The sequence below is a fragment of the Vipera berus genome (genome assembly GCF_964194415.1).
Source record: "Vipera berus genome assembly, chromosome: 1".
NCBI lineage: Eukaryota > Metazoa > Chordata > Lepidosauria > Squamata > Viperidae > Vipera > Vipera berus.
The window spans coordinates 122,573,940-122,593,748 of NC_138202.1; the positions used below are offsets into that span (position 1 = coordinate 122,573,940).

Sequence of the window (19,809 nt, forward strand, 5' to 3'; positions counted from 1 at the left end):
TCAACAAAGACTCTTTGCCAGACCGAGTTTAACATTTTCAGAAGCACGGGACAAAGTTTTGGCCGATGAAGCCGCTGGGGGCGCAGTTCAAGCAGTCCAGCCCGCCAAAATGACAAAGCATGAAGAAACGGTTCACCACGAGGATGCCAAACACCCCGAAGAGTCCTCCGAGGAGGAAGAACCAGAAATCAACAAACTTCAAAAGCAGCCCAATGCGCAACACCGCAACAGCCAGCAGCAAGAGAACACTTACAAGGCAGTTCTCTTGCCTAGATGTAAAGGGTGCGGTGGCAGCCATTTTCGCGCTGATTGCAGATTCCGGTCAGCCACGTGCAGAGCCTGCGGCCGGACAGGCCACATCGCAGTGGTTTGCAGAGCCCACCAGAGGGACCGGCCACCCAAACACCAGTTGGAAGAACCGACTAGGAGAGGTACTGGGGCTCAGGGTCCGGTTAGTGTGAGGTTTTTCAGAAGCCATAGAAGCGTGTGCCGCACTGGGGCCCAAAGCCCCCTCAAACCTAAACTCAGACTCCTGGTAGAGCTACAAGGAGTTCCTTGTAAAATGGAATAGGACTCTGACTCTGCAGTCACCATTATTTCTCAAGACACTTTTAATTTTGTGTGTAGGGGCAGTAACAATTGGGCCAAACTGAGGCCCTAAGACATAATTCTAATTGACTTTCAAAATGCTCAAGTTAAAGTTAAGGGAGAAGCCACCTTGACTGTAAAATTTAAGGGGTTTTATGGGCACCTGGATGTCATAGTAGTAGGGGGCCAGAGAACGAGTCTCATTGTACTCAACTGACGTTTTTGATTATGCCCTAGGAACATACACATGCTTGCCTATCTCATTCAAGCTAGACCCCAACGTAGTTCCAATTAGGGTTAAGCCTCGAAGGGTCCCCTTTGCCTTAAAACATAAAATTGATTCTGAACTTGACAAGCTTGTAGAACAGGGTGTTTTACAGCCAGTTGATGGAGTGGGAAACTCCTATAGTCACCCCACTTAAAGCCAATGGGGAAATTTGCATTTGTGCTTATTATAAATGCACTCTAAATAAAGCCCTCAAGCAACACACTTACCCGGTTCCAGTGGTCAACCACATTTTAGCCTCCTTGCAAGGGGGTACTATTTTTGCTAAACTTGATTTAGCACAGGCCTATCAGCAATTGCCGGTTGATGAGGCCACAGCTGCGGCTCAGAGGATCATGACTCACAGGGGGGCTTTCAAAGTAAAACGCTTACAGTTTGGAGTCAGTGTTGCCCCAGGCATTTTCCAGGGAATAATGGAACGCACACTTAAGGGCATTCAGGGCATCTGCCCTTATTTTGATGATGTTCTTATTCCTGGGGAATCCCCAGAAGTGTTAGCCTGCAGGCTCAGAACTGTTTTACAGAGGCTTCATGAAGCAGGCCTCAAGTTAAAAAAGAGCAAGTGTAGTATTGGGGTTCCTTCAACAGAATTCTTGGGATTCAGAATTGATGCTAACGGCATTCACCCTGCTGAATCTAAAGTGAAGGCCATTAAAATGGCTCCTAGTCCCAAATCCAAAGGTGAGCTACAAGCATTCTTAGGTCTCCTTAACTTCTATCACACCTTTCTACCTCATAAGGCAGCATTAGCAGAGCCTTTGCACAATTCACTGCTGCTGAATTTCAGGCCTTCCTTAGAGCTAATCTCATCAGACATGCAACGTCTGTGCCTTTTCATCCATCTTCTAATGGTCAAGCTGAACGCATGGTGAGGACAACAAAGGAATCACTCAAGCGCATTGTAACAGGTGACTGGCATCACAGATTGGCAGATTTTCTACTCTGCCAGCATTCTACGCCCTGCACTGCTACAGGCAAAAGTCCTGCAGAACTGCATTGGGGGAGGCGATTGATCACTAAACTGGACAGGTTGCATCCAGATAGAGTGGCAGCAGAAGCCTCTTGACCAAAACCCCCTAGGGGGCTGCAAATGGGCGGTTGGGTTTGGACCAGGAACTATGGTCATGGGAATCTGTGGGTTCCTGGTCAAATTACCAAAGCATCTGGACCCCTATCTTATGAAGTGGGGCTGGAGAGAGGGCGAATTGTCATACGCCACATTGATCAACTCAGAAAACGGTTTCCAGAATGGCCACTAAGTGAGGACTGCATCATAAGTCCCTCCCAAGGTCCTCAAACGTGCGGCCAAGCTAGTCATCACTTGGACTCTCAGGACTTTTCCTTCATAACCAATGAGGAACTAGATGGAGAAGTGGGGAGTCCAGGAATGCAACATGGATGCCCTGAAGGAGCAAGCCAACCGGACTCCAGCAACCGCTGTGCCTACTCTGCTGATCAGTCTGCTCTGGGGTGGGTCAACCTGGAGAGGCCAGCCAGAGAGCATCTAATCCCCTTAACTCAGGAGCAACAAGGGACATGGGTCTACCCAGCCCACTCGCTAAGCTGGTAGACCACAAAGTGACTGGAACTCCGAGACGTTCCACTAGGGCACACAAGCGTCCTTCATATCTTGCTGATTATGTTGTAAAATAAAGATCTATAATGTTGTTGTATTGCAACTTGCCACTGTACTACAGAAACTGAGAGTTATGATGTTAACTGTCTAGTGTGCTGTCAATGAAGGCCTATTCATTCAGATGCTATGATGTTAACTGTCTAGTGTGCTGTTAAGGAAGCCTATTCATCCAGATGCTGTAAGTTAACCTTGTAACCTATGTGGGTTTATTTTCTATTACCGTATTTTCCGGCATATAAGACGACTTTTTAACCCATGAAAATCTTCTCAAAAGTTGGGGGGTTGTCTTATACGCCCAGTCGTCTTATACGCTGGAAAATAGTACATAAATCAATCGAGCGCCCCCGTTCTTGCAAAGCAACTTCAAGCCTCCTTAGTCCAGTCCCCCCTCCAACGTGACTCTCCCTTCCCACCCCCAAGAGCCTCTAAGCCCCTTCCCCTCCTCCTTGCAAATGCCAGACCCCGGGAGCTCTTGCGTTTATTCCAAAGGGTGGGTGGAAGGAAAAGCCCCTTTTGGCTCTGGCGTGGCTGCAAGTCGACGAGCCTGGGAAGGCACGCCCTCCCCTCTCACTGTGGAGAAAGCAGGGCAGGCTGGCGTCAGGCGGGAGCCGGCAGGGCAGTCCTGCGCACGCGCGTGCTCCCCGGCTGCTAAGGAGTCCTCGGGGAGCCGTGGCAGGTGCCTCATGCTCTTCCCTCTCGAGGCGGCACTGGTGGAGCCGTCCGGCATCGGGCGGGAGCCGGCAGGGCAGTCCTGCACACGTGCGCGCTCCCTGACTGCTAAGGATTGCTCGGGGAGCCGTGGCAGGCACCTCACGCCCTTCCCTCTCGAGGCGGCACTGGCGGAGCTGTCTGGCGTCGGGCGGGAGCCGGCAGAGCAGTTGTACGCACGCGCGCGCTCCCCAGCTGCTAAGGAGTCCTCAGGGAGCCGTGGCAGGCGCCTCACGCCCTTCCCTCTCGAGGCGGCACCGGCGGAGCCATCCGGCGTTGGGTGGGAACCGGCAGGGCTTTGCACCATCTGCATCAGATGGGTCTGAATCGGGCTTGTGTCGGACACTTGGCAACTGGCATGTAAGTATTTTCCGGCGTATAAGACGAAAAATCTTGAAAATCCTCTCAAAAGTCGGGGGTCGTCTTATACGCCCAGTCGTCTTATACGCCGGAAAATACGGTACTATTATTTAGGATTTTGATAATGAATCTTGATAATTGTATTAATACTAAATTGTGTTACAATATTGTCTGATCTAAGAGGGGAGGGGTCGTATGTATTGGGCTCAATGGTAATACCACGTGTTTCTGAGATCACGTCTGCCAGTTCCTTGAGAACCTTGGGGTGTAATCCATCTGGTCCTGGTGATTTGAACTCGTCTAAGCTGGACAGGTGCTCATTTACCATTTTCTTGCCTATCTTAACTTGTGTTTCTATTCTGTTTTTTATGGCTCTGTTTTTGGTAAGTTGGACTGTTTTTTCCCTTTGTGTAAAGACAGATGCAAAAAACGAGTTAAATAGTTCTGCTTTCTCCCTGTTGCTCGTCACCTTCTTCAAGTAGGTAGGTAGATGTTAGATAGATAGATAGATAGATAGATAGATAGATAGATAGATAGATAGATAGATAGATAGATAGATGAAGACCATGAGTTATGTGTTGAGTCCTATGTATTTTATCTCTCTTGTTTTCTTTGCTGCCTCTCTATTTGCAATTTGGCCTCAACCCAAAAAATAATAAAAATTCTCCTTCCCTTAACAAACCCCATTTGGGCAGCAATGCATAGCTGTTTGCATTGCTGAAATACAAAGCTTGTAATAGTCAAATACAGAATGACAGACATTTTCAAAGAAGTGGTTGGAGGGACAGAGCCGTTTATACAATAAGTTGGTGAACTAGGATCCTGTGGGAGAGGAGACACTGTTTCATGCCTCTGCTTTTGATGAAGCACTGATATTAAGGAGTTACAACCATCTTTACATCTCCTCAAATTGAGCTATTAGAGGCTTGGAACTCCTGATTTTTAAAACTGCCAAAGGGAACACTGTATTGTGTAATTAGAGCGTTGTTGACTATTAACCTGTGTCTGTCTGATTTTTTTCTCTGTTCACCTGGTCTAGTCAACTTACAGATGGTGTGATTGTGGAAAATCTGGTGATATGTAGACGAAAGAGAATGAATTGGACTTTCTGTTCTGCAGACAGACAGAAACTACAATGTTGTGTGCTAATTTGATAATGCTTTTTAAAGGCAGAGGTATTTTTCATGTTTTTAGTGGTTTCCATGGGTATATCAGTTCTAACATGAGCAGAGGGCCATGGCAGAATATATTTTCTTTTATATTACAAATGGAAAAGGCCATTGAAGCCACTGAGTACAAATTTAAATTTATGCAGGAATGCAAATAAAATCATTCCCATCCGATTGTTATCTAGCCTCTGCTTGATCAATTCCAGTAGGGGGGAATCCATCATTTCTCTGAAAAGTTGGATCTACTGTCATTTACTATGAAAGGTTTGACCTCTACAATTGGAATTTGCCCTTCCTGTTATTAAACTCTATCATTCTATGTCCTGCTCCCTGGAACAATGGAAAACACATCTTGACTACTTTCTGGTGTGACACGATTTCAAGCTTTTGAAGAAAGATGTTGTATTCTCCCACAGTCTTATCAAGGCTGAACATTCCCATTTTCTTGAAATGCTTCTTCATTTGGCTTAAATTTCTGATCATCTCCTTTCCAATCCTTTCTCTTCTCCTTCCCTTCACTTTTTTCAAGTGAGGTTTCAAAACTGGACATGCTGCTTTAGGTGAAAATACCTGGGAGTGCACCATCTGCCAAACAGATTCCAGTCCCAAAGGATGCCCATTTTTTCCTTCGCAAAATATTGCTGAACAAGACAATTTGCAGTTGAGAAATGGCAGACTGGGAAAGGTTTCTCTCAGGTTCTGAATTTAATCTGTTCCAAAAACGGCTTTTCATTGTTTCCATGCGATGTGGAATCTTGTGAATTGAGATGACTGGCTCTTATTAAGCCATTGTGCTAAAAACCTTGATTTAACAGACCATTTTAGAGGAGGGATGCCCATTAAATCCAAATTTACATCATTTGTGTAAGTTTACATGATTTGTGTAATTATGTTATTGACATAAAGGAATTATTTTGAATAAATCAATTTAATGCACATCTCCCTGATGTAGCCGGTAGAAATCTCTTAAATAGTGTGGAAATTGAAAGCAAAAATGAAGGAAGAATGTGTTCATTGTATCTAAACCGAGGTCAAGTAATTGAGAATTTAGTGTAATTTATTCTTCATACAAGATAACTTTCTGTATAGTAAACTGTATTTGACTACATGTGGCATGTTGTCATTTAAGTAATAGAAAAATAAATGTTCAGTAACGGTAGTTTATGGGGACGTGGTGGCTCAGTGGGTTAGGATGCTGAGCTTGTCGATCAGAAGGTCGGCAGTTTGGCGGGTCGAATCCCGAGTGCCGCGTAACAGAGTGAGCGCCTGTTACTCGTCCCAGCTTCTGCCAACCTAGCAGTTCGAAAGCACGTAAAAATGCAAGTAGAAAAATAGGGACCACTATGGTGGGAAGGTAACAGCATTCCGTGTGACTTTGGCGTCTAGTCATGCCGGCCACATGACCACGGAGACGTCCTCGGACAAGCGCTGGCTCTTCGGCTTTGAAACGGAGATGAGCACCGGCCCCTAGAGTCGGAAACGACTAGCACGCATGTGCGGGGGAACCTTTACCTTTACCTTTTAACGGTAGTTTCGAATCCATGAGCTTCCCTTTAGATCCCGATGGAGGCTTATCAATGGACCTTTAGAACTGAAAAAAAACACCAGTAATTTATTTTGTGGTTCTTTTTACTGTTTGAAATTGCTTTAACTATTTTAGAATTTTAGAATTGCAAGCCGTGCAGGATCAGTTGAGATGGGAAGCTAGAGAACTTGAATAAAATAAATAAATAGTTCAAGTCAGGTGCTATACAGTATTCAATTATAGAAGATTTGTGTGCCAGAAGACTTATTTGTATAATAGATTTATTTCTGATTTCTATCTGAATAGAAGAACACAGTGCTGCAGAGATGCATGACATACTTTCTCTCTGTGGGTACTTACGAACTAGTAAGCTCTGCTGTCAACTCTGATTATATCAGCATTGTGTCTGGACAGAGAGCAGACTGAGTAGACACAGCAATCTTCTGCTGTGCAAGAGCATGTTTTGAATTAGGGTTAGGAAATACCTCCTGATACTTCAGCTGCACTGTTTCTGAATCTCTTGGCCATGGAAGAAAAGAAATAATGCCTGCCACAACAGCCAGATGTTAGTACCTTAGAGAGAAAGGCTTGTTTCCCAGCTGTTCCTTGCCTTTCAGCTCCCAGTGGCCAAAGTTAGAGAGCAAAAGGATTGATAAAGCCCCCCTAATCTTCAGATGTTCCAGCTGTCTCTCTGTTTCTAAATCTAGAGGATCTAACTTTGCAGGTTAGAGATTCCAGCCACTAAGAGAACAGCCAGATGTGGCCCTTCACAAGATCCAACTTCTTTACCCTTCTTGCTGCTTTTGATGCCACTGAAGCTGCTGCAGGTTGGGCCTCAGGAGGCCAAAATGAAAATATTCTTGAAGAAAGCAAGATGAAAACTGCAAGAAGGATCATGAGGCAGAAGGCAATTTAATTTCTCCCTTGCCTAAGATAACTGCAATGGTTACATGTTTACAGTGCTTTTTTGTAAAAGAAAAAGGTGCCGGAACTCACACGTGTCATACAACCTGCCTTGCCTACCCTACAAGGTTCCATCCAAAAAAGGTGCCGGAACTCCGTTCTGAGCGTTCTATGAGAAAAAAAGCCCTGCATGTTTATATGTAGAACAGAATCTGGAATTTTTACTCTTTTAATCTTTTATTAGGAAAAGAAATGATCTAGCCTTGATGATGACAGGATGTCTAAAGTGTGTGTGAGTGATCCTCATGTCTTATAAAGTTAGCTCCAGCAAACTGTAGGCATCATGTCAAAATCTTCACCTTGTTCCCTGTGTTGATTTTTTAAAATCTTTGGGGATAGATGGATGGGTGGTGGGTGGGTGGGTGGATGGATGGATACATACATACATAGATAGTTGAGGTGTTTAGAAGAAAAGTGCTCTTTTAACGTGGCGACATGGCTGATGGCCTGTTTCCTTTCCAGCTCCTTCTCTAATGAAATCCTGGGCCTGAAACTGCCTCTGGAGCCTGTGCTGAATGCAAACACTGTCTGCATGAACTTGCCTGGTCTGACACGGCGGCAGTTGGAGGTTTGCATACGGAATCCTGATGTGACAGCATCTGCCATTCAGGGCATCCAGATTGCCATCCATGAGTGCCAGCACCAGTTCCGTGATCAGCGTTGGAACTGCTCTAGTCTGGAGACCAAGAATAAAATCCCTTATGAAAGCATCATCTTCAGCAAAGGTGAGAATTCGCCTCCCTACCAGAGGCCCTGTAAAATCTCCAGAAGTTGATACTGTTTGGGAAGATGCTAAGCTGCTTATGGATCAAGCAGCGGACTCATTCAAGAAGTTGTGACGTTAGAATTTGTTCTAGAATTCAGCAGCTTCTCAGAATGATCAGGTGATAAAATTGGGTTAAGTTACAGAGTTCCCCCCAGATCACCTGTTGCAGAGGTCCCCAACCTTTTGGGCACCAGGTACCGGTTCCATGGAGAGAGGTTTTTCCGCGGACTGGAGGGGGTGTGGTTTTGTGTGCTGCCTGCATTCTGCGGATGGAGCTTTGCTTACTTGTGCAGCCCGGTTGCTGGCATGCCACAGCCCGATACTAGTCCACGGACCAGGGGTTGGGGACCCCTGACCTATTGTATATAGGTAGTCCTTGACTTACTACAATTCATTTCGTGACCATTCAAAGTTACAATGGCTCTGAAAAAAGTGACTTATGACTGTTTTTCACAGTTACAACCTTTCCAGCATCCCCATGATCACATGATGAAAATTGAGATGCTTGGCAGTTAGTTCATATTTAGGATGGTCTCAGTGTCCGGAGCCTCATGTCACCAGCTTTTGTGATCTCACAAGGAAAGTCAATGGGGCAGCCAGATCCACTTAATAACCATGTTACTAATTTAACAATTGCAATGATTCACTTAACAACTGTGGCAAGGAAGGTCATAAAATGGGGCAAAATTCACTTAACAAATGTCTCACTTAACAACATAAATATTGGATTCAATTGTGGGCATAAGTTGAGGACTATTTGGTGCATTTATTTCTGCACCAAGTTGAGGACTATTTGGTGCATTTATTTCTGCCCTTTCAGAAAAAAATACCTAAGGAAATGGCAAAAAATCCAAAAAGCCATTAAAAAATACCTCAAAATAATAAAAAACAAAAATAATGAAAATATCCACATCAGAATAAACAATTTACCATAAGGTGGTGCCAAAATAAGAGCAGATTCTAAAGATCAGCATGTTTAGTAAAAAAAAAAATTCAGATAAGAAGAAATGAAAGTTTCAGCCAATTCAAGCTGGATCTGCTAAAATGATAGGCTAATATTTGTCTTGCTGGCTGTTGTTTATTATAATTTTATTTGGTTATTGAACACATTTATATAGCTGCCCATCTTATAGTGAACTCTGGTTTGTTTTTTAAGTGAGAATCCAATCATTGTGTTTTAAATTTTGTATGAAAAAGTAAAAGCTCCTTCAAGCTCACCACAGCTCCTGGTGCTTCATACATTTTTCCGTGTAGTTTTCCTGGTAACAGTATAGAAAAGATTTCCCATTTCCTTCTTCTGGGATAATTTCCCAGTTTTCCAGTTTTTCCTCTGTCATGAAATTCCCTTGGGCTTTCCCATTCATATATTAAGCAGTCTCAGTCTGCCAATACCACCCAGCCAAGATCAGTCAGATCCTATTACTGCTGTGACAAAAAGAGAAATATAAACTCAGGGAAGATTTGTCGACATTTAAAATAAAGCCAATATAAATTGATTGGAACATTGCATAAGAGCCTTGTAGATAGTCCAATGTGCTTTTCAGGATTCCTGGCCCTGGGATCCACCTCAATGGTCTAGCAGTCTGTCTGCAAATTAAAACCCTATTGTCTCACTAGGTGGGAATCTGCCAGTTTGGGGGAGATTTTGGGATTTTGTTATGTATGTGCATGCAATAATCTCTTCCTGAGATTGATTAGAGATATACTTGTGTGTGTGTGTGTGTGTGTGTGTGTGAGAGAGAGAGAGAGAGAGAGAGAGAGAGAGAGAGAGAGAGAGAGAGAGAGAGAGAGAGAGAGAGAGAGAGAGAGAGAGAGAGAGGGAGGAGAGAGAGAGAGAGAGAGAGAGAGAGAGAAAGAGAGAGAGAGAGAGCGAGAGAGAGAGCGCTATATTACATAAGTTAATGTAGCACAGTAGCTCTTCTTCAGGTATCAGGATGTTTCAAATTCCTTCCCGGTAGGAAAGCCATGTCAGATAAGTTGGGTAATAACATGTTGAGATAGTTTGTTGTAGACAAGCAAGCACGTCAGATGCTTATCATGAAAAACCTTTAAGGAAGTTTTTTCACTGCTAATTGGAAGAAACAATGCCCTTCCACGGGGCTTTGTTAATTGCTGGAACTCACTCCCACAGGATATATTTCATAGCCTGAGAATTTAAGATGAAAAGGAATTGGAATCTCCACATGACAGAATAGCAAGGCTTCTATACAACTTCTTATAGGTTTAGCTTCGTGGTGCTTAGTGTCAGTTGTTGCTTCTTTGCAGACACATTGTGTGGTTCTTGGGGAACAAAGTAGCTCCCCGCTTCTTGATTGAATACAAAAACTCTCACACCGTTGGCTGAGTCCATCTGCTTTGGATACATATGTGCATATTGGAGAATGACAGCCACATCAGCAGCTCTTATTGGCACCGACAGAAAAAAGACATTTATTTATTTATTTTATTGTAGAGGTAATTTGCATCTCCCTATGTCTCAAGATTTGGGTTGCTTTCAAGTCTTGATCTTAGTAACCTAAAGTGGGCAGATCCTTTGAATCATTCTTGCCTTTACTACTGCCATTAGCTCCATCATTTTTCCATTTGTTTCTGATCTTTTACACCCCAGCATTTCCCTTTCCAATTATATGATGAAGGAAACCTCCATCTTTCAAGGCTCAGGATTTTGTTGTTCTTCTCCTTCCATTGATTTATCTAGATCAGACATGTCAAACACAAGGCCCGGGGGCCAGATCCGGCCTGCGAAGTGGTTTCATGTGGCCCACAAAGCCATCCTGGAAACAGTGAGGGAACGGCCCCCGCTGCCTTGGCCCTGGCCCAGGGACCCTCTTTCTGCCAGAGACCCTCAGATCTGTCCCACTCCTGCCCAGGCCCCCATAGGCACCCTTGATGCGAACGATGTAGAGCTGGCCACGCCCACCCAGTAGGCCATACGCACTCTAGCCACGCCCACCCAGTAGGCCACGCCCACCCTGGCCATACCCACCCGGCCCCCTGAGGGCAACCGCAATGCTGATGCGGCCCTCAATGAAATTGAGTTTGACACCCCTGATCTAGATAGACCGAATTGGTTGGACACCAGGAATCTGCTTCTGGCTAACGTAATGGGGAAATTTAAGGTAGATGTGAAACAATTGTGTTGCTTGCAGACAAAGCAGCAATGAATTTTCTGTTGTGCTGGATCCCTGAGAGGAAAGGTACACACTGACTAGTCTTGTTTTGCTGATAATTTGCAGTTGAAAATTATGACAAGAGTTGTCTCTGTACATTCTGCAGTTTCAACATGGATGCATTGAAGGATTTCTGGAACTTCTTCTGCATCATTGCCTTTTTGGGAAAACATAATATGTTCACATAATCCCTAATTTTGTATGCTTAGATAAAAAAAATGGTGCTGTCCCACTGGGTTTTTTTTTATTGTGACTTACATCTTTCTTTCATTAGAAGCATGTTTCTTGTTCATGGAATTGAGCCCTGGGCAGCTGAACTATTGAGGGTGAAGAAACAATGTGGCAAAGGAAGGAAGGAAGGAAGGAAGGGAAGGAGGGAAGGAAGGAGGGAGGGAGGGAGGGGGAGAGGAAGGAAGGAAGGAAGGAAGGAAGGAAGGAAGGAAGGAAGGAAGGATCGCCTCGTCTTCCTTTTCCCTTCCAGGAAGACTTCTGTGCAGAGCTTGTTTGTCATTCCTGGACCACCTCACACTCATCCCAAGCTATCATTCCCTAGGGCAGCTAACCTGGTTTTTTGTGCTTGGTTGTGGCACATTTCTCTTATTTGCAGTGCTCAGACCCCCACAAAGCTTGGAACAGGCGGTTTTCCCATTTGAGGGAAGCCTCTCTTGAAGCTCGCTAGTAGGTGTGACAGGTAGCCTTATCAGCAAACCTGTTTTTAATCTTTCTGCAAACTTTCACAACCCCTGCAAAAAACAACAACCCAGTTTAATTTTCTCCGTTTATATAAGCAGTCTACCTCCAATTCTTGCCTCATCCTACCTCCCAGCCTTTGGGCGCAAGCAAACCATTATGCTTTACCATGCATACATAGAAGCCATCCCCTGAACTTAAACCATGATTGTCACTTTTTAGGAAGAATGACTGGCTGTGATATGGAGATGCCTTACATCACTGTGGCATTCAATTGGAATTTATATTAGGAAGAAGGCCTTCTTGAGACTCTTAACAGCATTTTGCTCATAGCGCCAGATCTAGCAAAAGATGAGAGTGGGAAGCTAGCAATTTATTTTGCCTCTTTTTGTTGAACCTGGGGGAGCGGAAGGCTAAAAGGACTTTTGTCACCCCAGGTGCAGCTGTAGCACAAGGCTACATTCTTCACACTGATTGGCTCATGACGGGATTCCGTGCTTGCTCTGAGTTTTAGGTTTAGCAGGCTAGCTTCAGCACTACTTTGCAGGGATTGGAGAATAAAAATGGTAGCTTAAACCTATTATTGAACCTCATGATGATGATGAAATAACAACAGTAATCATTCCAATAATAGTACATAATAATAATTATTATTTGGAACAGCTTACATCCTGTGACGATACCTTTAATATCATTTTTATAACAACATCTGCTTGTCTCAGGTTCTTAGGAAGGATTCGATAGGTGGACAAAAGTGACAAACCCAGGCTAAACATCTGGCTAACTTTTGCAACCAACCATAACAATAACAAAATCTCCTTCAGCAGTTTGGTAGAGTTTTATATATTTGCATGTAACATACAATTAGTTCTCTTGAGACCCAACTCATGGTCACTTTGACTTCAGATGCTGAATTTGGCAAGGGGATCTCGACAGTGGTGGGATTCAAATATGTGAACATCCAGTTCTCTGTGTGGACCGCTTCTGAAAGTCCATTCTGGGCCTGGGCAACAAAAAAATTAGCTACTGGTTCTGCCAAACTGGTGCAAACTGGCTAAAACCCACCAGTGGATCTCGAAGAAATCTGATCAGAATTTCCCTGCCAAGAGTAGCACAGTTGGATAGCTTTAGTAATGTGTTTTTTATGTTATGCCTTTTAAAAATGTACTCTCTTGATATATTCTACAGCACAAGCTATAAATGGGATGGATTCCTAAATACATATGTATAGAAATCAGAACGATGAGCAAATGTGGTACAACCTACTCTTTGTCACCCTGCATGCTTTAGGCTTCATTGCAGTTATTCAACTTTGTAATGTTCTTTTTTAGAAAGACTGTGGCTGCCCTTGGGATGGGCAAAGTAAATATCACGTGTGCCCCTGCTCAAATGATACAAATCACATATTGTGCATCATTCGCATTATGTACAACAGATACAAATTGCGTAATTCACATTAGCTGAATCATGATGTCATTGAGATTTCTACTGAAACATGCGGGGGAAAGCCTTGGTAGATGGATACTTTCCTTCCTCTTGTTTCCTTCTTGCGCTTGGCCTATAGAGCTTTATAGCTCCAGGCCTGGTTTCATAGTTATACCTAAACCATTATTATTATATTTTGTTCAGAGAATCTTTGAAATGGGTAGGCTCTTTGGATCCATGCTACAAAGGCTTCCATTTGAGGTACCATTACGTAACAGAGCAAAATTCTAGCCACAAACTCTTTCTCTGTTCTGCATGTAACCAGTTATGAATCTCCTTTTGCTGCCTATAAATGAGACTGTGCCACCTCAAAATTCCTTGCAATTCAAAGCACAAACTGACATCAGAAGAGTAGGAATAATGGCACAATTTCAAGAGCAAAAGGATTGGTAGATCAAACAACAATTGGCCACACTTGGAATACTGCATCCAGTTTTGGTCACCATGATGTAAAAAAGATGTTGAGACTCTAGAAAGAGTATAGAGAAGAGCAACAAAGATGAACAGGAGACTGGAGGCTAAAACATACAAGGAATGGCTGCTGGAATTGGGTATGTCTAGTTTAATGAAGAGAAGGACGAGCAGGGACATGATAACAGTGTTCCAATATCTCAGGGGTTGCCACAAAGAAGAAGGAGTCAAGCTATTTTCCAAAGCGCCCAAAGGCAGGACAAGAAGCAACGGATGGAAACTAATCAAGGAGAGAAGCAACCTAGAACTAAGGAGAAACTTCAAGACAGTTAGAACAATTAACCAGTGGAACAACCTGCCTCCAGAAGCTGTGAATGCTCCAACACTGGAAGTTTTTAAGAAGAGACTGGACAGCCATTTGTCCGAAATGGAATAGGGTTGCCTGAGCAGGGGGTTGGACTAGATGACCTCCAAGGTCCCTTCCAACTTTATTATTATTATTATTATTATTATTATTATTATTATTATTATTATTATTATTATTATTATTATTATTATTATTATTATGCCAAAACAATGCAGAGTAAAGTATTTCCTTTGCTGTGTAAGATTTCAGAAATTTGGGCAAGGTGGAAGAGTTGTATGATGCTGTGCTTATATGACTCCTTTTTGTGTGATGTGGAAACAGCTGTGAAAGGATATTCAAGTGAAACATATTAGTGTTTGCCACTGTGATCTTGCGCAAAAGGCAAACTACTGAAGCAATTTTCAGGCTTTCACAGAGAATAAATAGTGCAAGTCAACCATCAGCTGGAAAACAGTGGGAAATCCCTCTTCAGACAGAATAAGGGAAGCAGATACCAAGTCATTTGCATTTACTATTCCTTCATCTTGTTGCTTGTTTGTCCATCTTTTTCTTTACCTTTGTTAATAATTAGATAATGTTTCAATTAAAAACAAACAAACCTAACTTGGATTTCTCTTTTGTTCCCACTCCCCTTCCCAACAGTTAGTTTTGTAGTTTGATATTATGTATTTCCAGTAATGCAGATCCCTTGTTACAGTTCGCTTCTTATGGTAGTGGAAGGGAGACAATATAAAGAAGGAAGATAGAGAGTCCGAGGAAATAGGAGAAAGAATAAAGAGAAATGGGGATGGATGGGTAGAGAAGTGAAATAGTTGCTCCCCTTGTTCTGCAGATACATTCCTTACTTTTCTTTTGTGTACATTTAACTGTGACCCATTACAGATAGTCCTCGAGTTACAACCACAATTAAGCCCAAAATTTGTGTTGCTAAGCAAGGCAGTTGAGTACGTTTTGCCCCACTTTACACAGTTAAGTGAATCATGCAGCTGTTAAGTGAATTATGTGGTTGTTAAGCGAATTGGTTTCTCCCATTGACTTTGCTTGTTGGGAGCCAGGTTACAAATGGTGATGGTCACATGACCCTGGGACAGTGCAAGCATCATAAATACATGCCAGTTGCCAAGCGCCTAAATTTTGGTCACGTGACCATGGGGACGCTGCAACAGTCGTAAGTATGAAGCCAGTCATAACTCTTTTTTCAGTCCTATTATAACTTGAAACAGTCAGTAACCGAATGGTTGCAAGTCAAGGACTACCTGGACCTGAGACTTTTCCTCATTTTGTAGTGGACTTTGAAGACTTCTGGGGGTGGTGGTGGCTACCAATGGTAGAGATGCCCGGCTGAAAGGACAGAATCATTGGACCATCATTGTGACTTTGCCTGTTATTTGAGCCCCAGGCACTGAACCCGTGACCCTGTTAGGCACGTACATCTTCTATTATGATTTCCCTAGAGCCACGCTGTGTCTTCCTCAAACGTATCAGAGTAGAGGGTGTGCTGACATACCAAGAAGAGAGATATCTTGAATCCAATTTGCCCTAGGGCTCGTCCTTTAATCTGGCTTTGGTTTCAGCTCATTTCAGGCTGGAATGTTTAAACCTCTGCCTAGACACGGGTCCCACTACCAGACATGAGTTGAAACGCTGTTTGCACTGGGCCTTAACCTCACACTGTTTTTCTGCAAAACAGGGCAGGGATGCCCTATATTCCAAGTCTGTTGTAACTGAAAAACAATAAAACACCAAGCTAGTGAAGATGAATTGGCACTCCATAGCTAATAATGGGGTATGGAGTGCAGAAAGATGACACACTCCAAAACGCGCCTAGAGTGATCAAGGTCTCGGGGGCTCTTTTGAAAGATGGAGGGAAGCAAGTTATGATCTGCCGTGAAAAGCTAAAGGTCTGGCAAGTTGCCAGTCCCTGGCGGGTTCACCTGCAGTTTAATTAGGAAAAGAGGGAGGAGGGACTGAGGAGAGAAGCGGGAGGCATGTTTCAACTGGCTGTGTGCATAGCCTTTGGAGGAGTAAGGAAGGGGAAGGAGTAAGCAACTGTGGACGGTATGGCAAGCTTTCCAGCATCCTTGGAGTGAAGTCACCTCCTTTTTGACATTATTAATAGCAGCCTTGGACTAATTGGGGAATAATCTGCTAGGACACATCCAGCAATGTTGACGTTAGACAGGTGTCACTGAAGGGATCTTAATTGGTTGTGCAAGAATTTCATCTTAGCAAAGTTATGTTGTTGGTATAGTCAGAGCTGGATGGCTTCCAGGATTTCTGCAGCTTGGATACATAACAGTCTTTCCCAATCTAGGATCTGTCAGATATGTAAGGATTCTAACTCCCAGAAACCAGAAATGATGTGATTGGGAATTTGGGGAGTCGCAACCTCACCAAATCACGGACAACTCTGTTCAGAGGAAGACAGTTCATAGAATTGCGGAGGGGGTTTCGGCGACTCCACTGCCACGTCATACATTCTCTTTCTCTTTCATTGATTAGTCAAACAAGGATTCCCAGTGTGCGTTTTTCTAGCTTACATACTTGCTGTATGAAACAGGTTTGCCTATCTGCTTGCCAATGGTTCCAGCTTATGCTGCTCTTTACCAAATCTATCATCATGCAATCGTTTATGAGAAGTGAGATTGTGACACTGAATTACCAATTATTTATGCCACATGAGATGCCTACAGTTTGACTTGCAGCAGTTTGTTTAGTGACCATTCTAAGTTACCACAGCACTCAAAAAAGTGACTTACAACTGCTTTTCACCCTAATGACTGTTGCAGCATCCTCGTGGTCACATGATCAAAATTCAGATGCTTGGTAACTGACTCATGTTTTTGATGGTTGCAGTGTCCCGGGGGTGTGTGTGTGTCTTGTGATCCCCTTTTGTGACTTCCTGATAAGCAAAGTCAACAGGGAGGCCAGATTCACTTAACAACCATGTTACTAACTTAACATCCACAGTGATTCCCTTAACAGCTGTGGCAAGAAAGGTCATAAAATAGGCCAAAACTCACTTAACAAATGTTTTGCTTAGAAACAGAAATTTGGGGCTCAGTTGTGGCCATTAATCGAGGAGTAACCGTGTTTGAGAAATGGCTACTGGACTGGATTAGACTTCACCACTGGTAGAAGGCTTGTGAATTCCGCCTAGTGTTGATTTATTTTTTACCTTTTCCATACAAAATACAGTTGGAAGTGCAAACACTGGTAAAGCAGGCATGATGGGGAAGGGGTTGAAACTTGGATGGAATTGTCCCCTCACTCAAAAAAATGTTTCCCCAGTGTGGCAATGGTACAGTATGCTTGCAGCAAAGGCAAATGTCCAGATGACTGGCCCTAGTGGCTCCTTGCCTATTGTCCTTCTCTGTCCCTAGTATGGAAGATTAGGATTATGATTAGCTTGGGAACTAACCCCTCCCAGACGGCATGCAAGATCCTGCAAGGAAATACATTGGATCTATTTTATTTTGGCTCAAGCCTTGAGTTCACAGGAAGAACTCTGGCAATGGGGCACTTGGTGAAGGGAGACACTTTCCAAAACCAGCGAAGAGTTGACAGCAAATTCATGTCGAAAATGAGTAACGGCAATCTTTGCTCCGTGCTCTATTTTGCTGCAGCCGCTGTGTCTTTTCAGGAGCAAAGCGGAGTGATCAACCTTGTCAGATTTCAAATATCCTCTTTCCTTAAGCATCCCAAGACTTCCAGAACAACTACGATTTCTGACCACCCTATTTCCTCCACTTTTTTTTTTTTGCTTTAACCAAGTGGCAGAACTGTTGTGGCTTAAACTTCCTTTGTAGCCATTTCTTGCAGAGGGGGCACAGAGCATGGGTGGAATGGGAAGTTATGTGGGCAAAGCCTCATCCTTCCCCAGAGCATGTAAACTCTCACCACACACAAAAGAAACCTAACCAAGCACAGCCTTTGTGGTTGATGAGCATCACACACTGAGCTTGGTTATTGGTTTTCTTACAGAGTCATACAGTAAATGGGAGTATGAGAAATGGCAAAGGAGGTTTACAATAGTGTTTACGTGGAATGGATAAGTATTCTTCCTTAGTAGGTGAATATCCAAATACTGATATCAGGCAAGCATAACGTATGGAAGGAAGATGAAGTTAGATCAGACACTGCTAGTGGCACCTTTTCTGGAACTGGTATCAAACAAACCTTTTTCACTGCCCAGTCATTTATTTGTTTATTGCTGCTGCTGTAGTTTGCTATAATTTCCAATAATCGCCACAGGCAAATCGCCAGTGGATCCTCATTCACAGAAGCAAAACACTTCCCCATCACCCTCCATTGTTATACAGACCACAAGCTAAAGAATCTGTTCTGTCGGAGGTTGCCACATTTTTTCTCCCAGGACTCTACCTTATGTGGAAATATGTCACTGTCAGAAACTGAGCAGGGACAAACATTTCCAAGATAGATATATAGCAAAGGGGAGGCCACCCACTTATTAGGCAAGCTGTCCTATCTCTTTTGGAAGCATAGGTCTTTACAAAAACAAAAGCAAATGCTGTTTTTGAGATGCTATCAAAATTCTACTGTGATATTGTTCGAAATAAGTGGCAACTATCTCAATTGAGTCCTTCTTTTCCTGATATTAGCAGATAGGGAACTCTTACCTCAACTGTGATGTACCTTAAATGTCTTCAGGATGGGACAACTGAATATGAAGATGAAGTATGTTCTACTTTACAATACTCTACCATGAGCATATTCTACCTTGTCCTCCTTTCCATCTCAGCATATTGTTGCCAATGGGGCTGCATTTACATTTTCTGTGACATGGACTCACTTTGCCCTCTTCTATTTCCCCGCTGCATTATTTTTTCTTCTTAAGCTGGGTGTCAGTTCACATATGATCTCTTGTGGGTTTGCTACTGTAAGCCGTATTCTTCCCTGTATTCCTGGCTATTTCTCTCTCTACTAGAAGATTTTCTTCTGTCATATTGAAAGTAAGTATACTGTGGATAATGCATTATGTAGATTTTTGGCACAACAGTGGGACTTGCCCCCTCCCTGTCACAAGGATTATCCTACAATGGTGTGTGTGTGTGTGTGTGTGTGTGTGTGTGTGTGAGAGAGAGAGAGAGAGAGAGAGAGAGAGAGAGAGAGAGGGAGGGAGGGAGGGAGGGAGGGAGGGAGGGAGGGAGAGAGAGAGAGAGAGAGAGAGAGAGAGAGAGAGAGAGAGAGAGAGAGAGAGAGAGAGAGAGAGAGGGAGATTACTGGTTGTCTCCCCACTGGGCTATACATTAAGGCTGCTTTTGTGGCTAGAATGTTGTTTCTTCCTTTGTTATTTGGTCCTTGCTATTTATTCCCTTGTCAGAAAACCTTTCTAGGCTGCCACAAGATTCAAACTTGTTTGTGAAGGAGGCATTGGAGCTTTTAGATAAGAATATCAGTTGCTTCCCTTTATTATTGGATTTCATACTGATTCTGATGCAAAAGCTATCAGGAGCTTTTCTTGACAGTTTGAACATGTTTTGGGTTGAGGTAGAGAATTTAACTGTGTTCTGTCAAGTCACAGCTGTGCTGTAATAGTGCCATGTTTTCAAAATTGCCAAAGCATTTTGTATAGCAAATTAACATTATTCTGCTGAATCCTGTGCATTTAATGCCAACCTAACAAAACCTTGAAGCCATATCAGAAGATGCTTTCTTTAGACT

General features: G+C 43.3%; 1 protein-coding gene across 1 annotated transcript in view; it reads left to right on the forward strand.

The window, feature by feature from the left end:
- Window positions 1-19,809, forward strand: part of WNT10A (Wnt family member 10A) — a gene marked incomplete at both ends in the record, with an annotated part of 61,430 nt that overhangs the window by 18,905 nt on the left and 22,716 nt on the right. The window contains one exon of the mRNA XM_081314886.1: window positions 7,698-7,960. Within this exon, the coding sequence (XP_081171012.1) occupies window positions 7,698-7,960 (263 nt within the window). The remainder of the gene's footprint in view (window positions 1-7,697; window positions 7,961-19,809) is intronic.